Source organism: Plectropomus leopardus, chromosome 6, assembly GCF_026936395.1.
Source record: "Plectropomus leopardus strain MGB_pleo_1.0 chromosome 6, ASM2693639v1, whole genome shotgun sequence".
In the NCBI taxonomy this organism is placed as follows: Eukaryota; Metazoa; Chordata; class Actinopteri; order Perciformes; family Serranidae; genus Plectropomus; species Plectropomus leopardus.
This window is the reverse complement of record NC_142181.1, coordinates 26021433-26030822: the sequence shown is the minus strand read 5'-3', so window position 1 is coordinate 26030822 and position 9390 is coordinate 26021433. Positions and strand designations below refer to the sequence as shown.

General features: G+C 39.3%; 1 protein-coding gene across 1 annotated transcript; it reads right to left on the bottom strand.

Moving 5' to 3' along the window:
• Nucleotides 1-390: 390 nt before the first annotated feature.
• ywhag2 (3-monooxygenase/tryptophan 5-monooxygenase activation protein, gamma polypeptide 2) lies at nucleotides 391-7323 on the bottom strand. The gene is made up of 2 exons (XM_042486514.2): nucleotides 7063-7323; nucleotides 391-3629 (listed from the first exon to the last, which is right to left on the bottom strand). Exons 1-2 carry the CDS (start codon nucleotides 7147-7149, stop codon nucleotides 2973-2975), a joined length of 744 nt encoding a protein of 247 aa, XP_042342448.1. The 5' UTR covers nucleotides 7150-7323; the 3' UTR covers nucleotides 391-2972.
• Between the last annotated feature and the right edge of the window lie 2067 nt (nucleotides 7324-9390).

The following is a 9390-nucleotide window of genomic DNA, read 5'->3' as shown; positions in this document are numbered from 1 at the left end:
TTGATGCAATGTTCTTTGATCTGTGCCCTAATTTAGTTAATGATTAGCAAGGAGGGCTTAAAAAGAGCCTCATTTAAGACATACTGTAGTTGTTATGAGCTGGCCATGTCTCTGCACTGCAGCTAACACAGACTCCATCTCATACATGCAATGATGCAGGCATATACAGTACACACATTTGGATATGGATGCACACACACACACTCAAGCACACACAATCTATTTTGTAACCCACAAAGGGTTACATGAGGTCATATTGACTTCCTGCATCAATGTTTAGGCTGTAAAATTCAACAGAAACGTTGAAAATCTGCTGAATGATGAAAATAAAGCTGTGGTGTTTGTGGCATGGCTGTAAATGGCAAGAGAGAAATGAAAAATATAGAATAATAACGATAAACAAATAACTTTAATGGGCAACAGATGGCAACCAAAAAGTTCCTCAGAGCATACAGTTTGTATTCCTATTGCCCCCTCTTGCTTATTCCCAGCAGGTCAGCTCTTCTTTTAATCTAATTTGTGATTAAAATTCTTTTCTCCCCATTTCTTGTATTTTTTCATGTCACAGCAGAAACAAGGATCAACATCCCAAATAATAAAAACTTAAAAAAATAAAATTACACAGAAGAAAAAATAATAAAAAGGAACACAATGCATGTATTTTTGGCAATGAGTGAAAGTCTCCTGACATTTTTAAAAAATATTCAAACAATAATTCAGTTAACTTTTTAAACACACAAAAAATAAAATAAAGGATTTGATTCTGACCTGTGTGAGCAGATTGGCATCATGATTTCATGCTTTTTGTCTGGTGCGCCTTTACGACCATCAGCTTTATATTTCGTTAAAAATAAATCAAATCAGCCGTGACATACAGTGTGAGCTCACAGAGGCTGACTCATGATGGTGAAATAATGAATTAACTGGCATACATGCACAAGGTTGTGTGACTGACCTTAAGGCTTTTGGTTTCTCTCTTAAGCCATCATGTCTGAGATTAGAAAATAAACTCCCCCCCAAATACCTGCCATCTAATAGGAAAAATAAAGTCCCGAAAACTGCCATCTGTATGAATATATTAATGTAATAATCTATAGAAGTAGCAGCATCATGGAGATAAATCTGTTCAGCAGCTTTCTGTGCTCTTGAGCAGCTTCCTAACCATCTAAAGTTTGTTCTGAAGAATCACATTTGCTAATCGATGACCAATTCTGTTGAATTGCCTATGCATTCCCTGTTGTGCATTGGTGTTGAATATTCATATCTATGTGCTGTACAGAGAGCAGACACATGTCAAAGTGAGGAAAATATTACATCTTGCACACATGCTTGCAGTAACTTAAAAATACTGGCAGAAAAATCTTTTTTTTCTTGCACATGAGGCATATTAAATAATGATACAGGCACAAAAATAAAGCACATACTGTACTCAAACCAACTGTCCAAACATCATGGTTTTTCCTTAAAAACAAACTTTTCTTATGGGTGACGATACAACAATACACTAGACCACCACAGAAATGGTGCATGTATAATTTAGTCATATTCTTTTTTATTATCATAGCTATTATTTCGGTTCTTGTGCAACTGCTACATAATGACTCACATTCAAGATATTTTGTCACTCAGGAACAGCTAAAAGGTATAAAAACAAACAAACAAAAAAAACGGTCAGAAATAAAATATGGTCCATGTTTGTGAATTCATAACAGAACACTGAGCCTGAAAACTTCACCATTATTAAAACTGGATAGCATGACAGAAAAAAAATACTTAAATACTGTTCAAAATATATCATAATCATACTTTAATGTGACAAACACCAGCTGGTAAGATTAAGTGATCACTGGTGAGTTTTTTTTTTAGATCTTCCTTTTTTTTCTCTCGGTAACAAATTAAATACACATATTGCATGTCACTATAGCAACGCCCATTACAGGTCAATTTTTACGATCACCATTTTGGTATAGCAAATCAAAAAACCATAACAAAATAAATTAGAAATCAGAAAATCAGACAAAGCCGGTTTTTCTCAATCCGATGAATACTTAACACCCACAGTATAAGTTAATAAAGTCAAGCTACTGTATATAAATACATCACCAGCATGCACAATATTGAATATTATTGTTGTCATCATCTTACACTGAAGAAACAGTATAGTAGGCAAGTGCATTTAATAAAACAAACACAGAAGTAAACCACAAACTCTGAAGCTGCTTTTATTTTTTTAATTTTTTTTTTGTAACTTTTTTTTTGTGTTTTAATATCGTTAAGTCTCTGCCTTTAATAACCTTCACCTCCAAAAGAACCTATGGTTCCAGTGACAGACTAATCTGTACTTTGACGAGGGGAGTCAATTTTATTATTATTATTATTATTATCTTATCAAGTCCTCATTTTCACTACTGTCTAATTTATCCTTTAATTTTTTTATTTATTTTTTTGGTGTGGGGTTCAACTGGTTAACTCATTTACTCTTTTCTCTTTGTTTGTGTGAGTTTAACATCTTTCAGGGCCCCTTATCTCATAACTAGACTACTGGAACCAATGCAAACTATTTTTGTGAGGCATTCCCATTCAAGCATTTTCTCTCTCAAGTTACTCAAATGCATCTCTATCACGCAAAAACCTAACTAAGCAGCTTATCTTGACAGAACAAGATCAGTTCCTATGCCAGTGTGAGGCTGCCATTTCAATCCAACAACAACCACTTCAGGCTGATTGACTGACATATCAGTGGTTTTGGCAAATGTCAAAGAGAAAATCAAGAAGACGGAGGCCCCTTTCAACTGTATATATATTTCTATATATATTTAAACTAAGATTTAACCTCCACTCTCACCTCTCTTTTGATTCTTTTCTTGTAACACATGGAAAAATAAAGAACTGCTGCTGCGGTATCATCGGCAAAAGCGGCTGCCAAAGTCCACCGGCCCTTCATATATTTTTTTTCGAAGTGTGGTTTCTCTTTAATTGTTGCCCTCCCCTCCCTCGTCATCCTGCTGGTCACTTGTCCACAGTGTCAAGTTGTCTCGGAGCAGCTGCATGATGAGAGTGGAGTCTTTGTAGGAGTCCTCGTTGAGGGTGTCGAGCTCGGCGATGGCGTCGTCGAAGGCGGTCTTGGCCAGATGACAGGCCTGCTCCGGGGCGTTCTGGATCTCGTAGTAAAACACAGAGTAGTTGAGAGCTAAGCCCAGGCGGATGGGGTGGGTGGGCTGCATGTGCTCCTTGCTGATCTCATGGGCCTCGTTGTAGGCTTTCTCCGACGACTCCACCACCGTGGCCCTCTTCTCCCCCGTGGCCACCTCGGCCAGGTACCGGTAGTAGTCGCCCTTCATCTTCAGGTAGAATACTTTGCTCTCATGCTGCGTCTCGCTGCAGTTCTTGATCAGGAAGTTGTCCAGGAGGTTGAGCACGTCTTGACACACGGCCTCCAGCTCCTTCTCAATCTTCTCCCTGTAGGCTCGCACCATCTCAATCTTCTTCTCATTGCCATCGGCCGAGGTCTTCTGCTCAATGCTGGAGATCACCCTCCAGGAGGAGCGGCGGGCCCCCACCACGTTCTTGTAGGCCACAGAAAGGAGGTTCCTCTCCTCGTTGGACAGGGCCTCGTTCAGCTCTGTTACCTGGAAGACAAAGACAACGGACCGTTGAATCACCAGATTTAGAGCTCAAGCTTTGATAAGATATAAAAAGATGAATATGAAAACATATAATCCAAGAAAATCCAAGTTTTGGCAGAAAATGCCGACCATTTTATGATTGCAGCTTTTCAAAAGTGAGGAGTTTAGGATTTTCTCTGTTTTCGATCATTGTAAATTGAACATGTCTTTGTTTTTTGATAATCAGTCTGCGGAAAAAAAGCAATTTTGAGATGGGATATTTGGGGGAGCCACTGTGCTTTCGGGGTTAACACGACAACCATGTACTGCAATGCCCCACCTAGGACCTGCGATTATCCCTCTTTTTTTTCCCCTTTTCATCTCTTTACTACTGTCTGTAATAAAGCTACAAAAATCTCAAGAAAATATGCTGTAAGGAAGTAACTTAAGGTTTTGGCATTTTGCAAACCAAAAATGATTGACAGATCAACTAACGGTGAAAAGAACCATCAATTTCAGCTCTAATCATTTAAAAAAAAAACACAAAAACAAAAAAAAACTTTTGTTAAGTGAAAGACTCTGGACTAACAGCACAGTTCACAGCACAGAAGGTGAACAATATTTCACTTCTCATGTCCAATTCCCAGTCTCCATGCCAGTCCAGTCATTTAGTGCACCGGTGGCTCCAGTTTCCATGTGGACGGCTGCTGCTGGTTAGTGAGAAACAATATTTAAGATAGTCAACGGCAGAGGGAGGGGTGGGGTGGGGGGATTGGAGGGCTGGAGATGGCTAAAATGTTCCCACGAGCACTCCAGGGCAGCTGCACTGTAAGTGAAAACCATCACTGCACAGGCGGTTCACGTGTCCCAGTGACCTTCTCTCTGGCTCCAACTGACCTTTTTACCTGTCGAGAACACCACGCCGTGACATCACTCTGAGTTTGAGTGTTAAATATAGATTTTGACAGATCAGTTTGATAGTTGGGGAGTTTTTACAGAGAGAATGTTGCTATAAAAAGACAGTATTACTGTGGGTTATTTGACTGAAAGGTTACCTTGTGTTGGCTTCTGTCAAATCAATAATGGCTGACATATATATTCATAGATATATGACTATATATATGTATATATTTGTGCTCACAAAACGTTAAAGCTACTTTTTATTTGAATATCTCCTCCTTGTCTTGCTAACAGTTCTCATCTCTCAGTTTTGACATTTTCTGCTCAGGCGGAGGAGCACAAAGATGGTGCAGAATCGCCGACGTCACACTCTGAGTGGATGAAGAGCAGGGCTCAAGTTGTGGAGACAGAGGGGCCTACTGTCAACCCAATGACAAACAAGCAGAATTTACTATCAAATTTCTGTTAATCAAATGACTCATCTGTTGTGTTTTTTTTTACAGGAAACAAACAGGTCATCACTCTAAATATAATGCTCTCGTGTTTGAGAAGCAAGCTTGTGTGTCAGTTGGATTACAGATATGATAATATATATAATATATTAGCTGAGAATGCATCTGACTGACATAAATATTTTAAGTAATTTCAAGGGCTTCACTGCCATGAATCATAATCCATGACCAATACCACGATCCTCATTTGGAGCTAAAGAGCCCAACATGCATTTGGAGCTGGAATAGTTGATTCATTAATTAGTTTATCAACAGGAACTAACTAAATAATTTCATAACTGCGCATTCATTTTGAATTTTGTTTTGGGGCAAACACATGGCAAAAATTTACCAGTTTCAGCCTCACAAATGTGAATATTTATTAATTTCTTTATTTTTTCTTCAATGATAGTAAATTAAAAATCTTTTGATTTTGGATTACTGGTCAGACAAATCAAAACATTTTATGGGCATTTTTTTCTATTTCCTGACTCTTAAGACCAAATGATTAAGCAATTAAACACAAAAAACAGTCGTCAGATGCAGCCCTAGCATATCAATAAATTATTCAGTCTGAAAAGCTGCACAAAAAGCTGTTACAATGAGAATAACCTGTATGTATTTTTTATGTCGTTTTGTCATTTCTGGCTGCAATGACAAGGGATTCCCTTTGATTAGAGAGTGAGAGTACACACCCCTGCAAGAGGGCCTAGTTTGGACCGCACTGACATGGCAGATTGTGTAAAGGGAAAGGAATCCCTCCCTGCACCCACTCGCACGCACACACACACACACACACACACACACACACACACACACACACACACACACACACATCATCCCACCTCCTGCAACCAGAAACCCCCCATGACAAATGACCCACAGGGGCTCACTGCCATCTCTCCTGAGGAACATCAGACAAAATGTTCCTCCTTTAAAGCTCATTTTTAATCTATATGTGAGCTCACGCTGAGACTCTCAGGATGCTGTTGGTTCCAGTATGAGCTGGTGTGACACAGCAGTTTTTTTAACCCACTGGTGAATCCAGTTCCCATGATTTCTTTAGAGAGAGAGAAAAAAGAAAGCAGACAAAAGGCTCTGTCCTCAACTGTGGCCAATAAGAGCTGAGAAAGCTCCTTGTGAGGTAGGTCATCCTCTTTGCATGAAATATTACACCACCACCTCATCAGGGGCCATTAACCCAAAATGACTCCAAAATGCTGCAGGAGAAATCTGACACAGAAACAGCACATGCACACGTATGAGGAGACAAGCAAGAGGAGGAAACAAATGCCTACAAATCTGAGCATATTGACTCACTGCAATATGACAAAGAATATTCTAGAGAGATTCTGCTGCCTCCTACGTTTGTTTAGAGGAAAGAGCTTTTTGGGGCTTTTTTTTCATAATGCAACCATACTCCAAAAATGCCTTTAAGCCTTGGTTACTAGAATGAAAAATTAGCAGATTTTGATAATGCATATTATTTTAATTAATGTGACAAAGAGAGGAGGAGGAAGACGAGGAGGAGAAGGAGGAGGAAGAGGAGGAGGGGGGGTAGCAGCAGCAGTTGATAGGCTTTTTCCGAGCAACCTCACATGGCTCCCAGCAGCAGAAGCTTTTATAAATTAGGCATAATGGAGGGAGGGGAGTTGGGGTGGTAAAAAGGATGGGAAAAAACAGCAAATGCAATAGAGCAGAGCCATTATATGATACGAACTTCTTATTAAGCGAGAGATCTAGCTCAGGCCTGAGTGCATTTCATTGTAATACTTCATTGAACGGCGCGGCCGACAGAAAGGCACCGCCCAAGGAGCAGACGATTTGGACTCGTGTCAGAAAAAAAAGGCGCTGGGCTCTCGATGAATTGACGACAACACAATAAATGCACTAGATATTATTATTTTTACAGAACTATAGCGCAGACATGTGAATCCAGCAGTCTAACCCCCAGATTTACAGCCAACACAGTCGAGATTGCAGGACGCGCCTTTACGCACAGACAGCAAAACATCATTCACACAAGTCATAAATATCACATTTTTTTCTTTTTTGAATAGACTTACCGATTTCATAGCAGCTGCCATATCATCATATCTCTCAGCCTGTTCAGCCAGCCTGGCTTTCTGCACCAGCTGCTCGCGATCAACCATTTTTAAAAAATGATATTTGGTTGCTTAGTCGAGCTGCTCTACTTGAGTTTTTGGGGATGAAATGATTGATATTTTTAAATCGCAATGCAGTGAAATCCTACGCGAACCTAATGCTGCAGCTGTTCCCTGCTGTCTGTCTGTGCTCCGTGTAGACGGGACACCCTCTCCTCTCTCCCTCCCTCCCTGCCTGACTCCCTCCCTCCCTCCTCACACGCTCTCCCTCGGCTGCGTCATCACTCAGAAAGGTGGGTGCCTGTGCCAATGATGTAACACTCCATACATGGGGAACCAGAGGCGTATAGGGATGGATGGATGGGAGCAGCTGGGCTGAAGGCCTTGTGGGGAATGGAGTCCTACGTGGATGCATGTGTGGAGCCAGAGGCCTGCTGACACTGATGGATTATGGGGGGTCTGGGTGTGACACAGCAACTCTCTGTGGGGGCTGCTGGTGGGATTTAGGGTCACTTTTTAATCTCAACCTGCATGTGGCTAATTGGGTTTAAGGGTAGGTTCTGACAGAATATTTTGTTAGCTGTTTGGCCCATGGAAAGGAGATGAGTGAGGTGGCACAAAGTCTAAAGCCCACATACTTTATAAACCATTGTGGACAAAGTATGCAGTTTCTTTACTTAAGTAAAGGTACTGATACCACTGTCAGTGTTGAAAATGTTATTTAAGTAAAAGTAATAAAGTATAATCAGGAACATGTACTGAAAAGTATTAAAAGTAAAAGTACCTAATGTAGAAAAATCTTAGAAACAAACAAACAAAACACCCAATAAACCCAAAATTATTAAATTAAAAAAAACACCAAAACCTTAAAGTTATCAAAAGGAAACTAAAAAAAAACACCCCCAAAATGCTCAAATTTATTGTTTTTTTTTCTTTTGGAAAAAAACAACGCAAAGCTTAAAATTACTGAGAAATTACACGTAATTAATTTTATGTCAATCAACTGATTAATCAATAATCATTTCAGCTGTACTTGTATAAAATTTTAGTTTATCACAAAACACAATATTTTATAAACTCTTGTTATGTTTTGATGCAAAACCATTAATTTATAAAGTAACTGACGCATTCAGATGAAATGTAGTGATGTAAAAAGTACAATATTTGCCTCTGAGTATGTATGTAGAGGAGTAAAAGTATACAGTAGAATGACGAGAAAAAGTGAAGTAAAGTGTTTGTGCTGCATTATGTTTTATTATTATGTTTTTATTTGTACGCTTGTATTTTATTTGTATTCTTTGATCCTTTTCACAATGTAAAGCATCCTTGGCTTTCCTGAAAAGCGCTCTATAAATAAAATGTATTATTATTATTAATAATAATATTATTATTATTAAGTAAAAAACACAAACCTCAAATTTTTAACTTAAGTACAGTACTTGACTAAATGTACTTAGTTACATTCCACCACTGTCAATAAATTGACTCCTCCCGAATCTGGGTTGAATACAATTTAATCTGGACCCCAAATGAAAAGAACCACAAAACTGAAGCAGCGTCATATAAAGGTACAGCCTAATAACTGGAAAATCAAATGACAGTTTACTGAGTAGTGAAACAGAAAAAAACCTCAATAATACACATTAATCTTGCAACCTCACCTCTTGTGCCTGAGATAAACCCTTTCTTTTAAATTGGCTAAATTTCTTTCAAAAACACTGGAAGACCGCAATGAGCAGCTTAAAAAGAAATGACCCACAATTTAGCAAAACATTTATAAAAAGTCAACTCTAAAGTCTGTGAAGTCCAGACACAAGTCCCGACCGTTTCAATTCAAGTCCTAAACATGGCATTATGTTTCCTTCAGTGTATTTATGTGATGGACTCAGATCTTCAGTCATCTGGACTGTGGTGGCTGCACAGTTAGAGATTTAAGTATGAAAATGAGGACATGCTCTTAAGATTCCCAGTGGAAATTGCGCCTTTGGACTTGCACTACGCCGGGCATCACTGACCAAACTTTTACTGTACATGCTCGTAACCCAACCACAGACTTTCACAGACTGTTGAGCTCCTCACAGTCCAAGACGGAGCCTCAGTGACCCTCGGACCAGCGGGGTCAGACGCCTGGTAGTCCTGGACTGGTCATAAAAACAGAGTTAGTCTCGAGCAAACAGGCACTCACATAAAGTTTTATGAGGAGTCCTCAAGAGTCTAAATGTTAAGAAGTTGCTGCATTGTGGACTCACTGCCATGGTGACGGGTAGAGGCACTAATAGTGACATATTT

Coding starts and splice junctions, on each gene's coding strand:
- ywhag2 (XM_042486514.2), bottom strand. CDS start 7,149: ATGGTTGATCGCGAGCAGCTGGTGCAGAAAGCCAGGCTGGCTGAACAG. Junction 3,630..7,062: donor TGGCAGCTGCTATGAAATCG/GTAAGTCTATTC, acceptor TTTGTCTTCCAG/GTAACAGAGCTGAACGAGGC.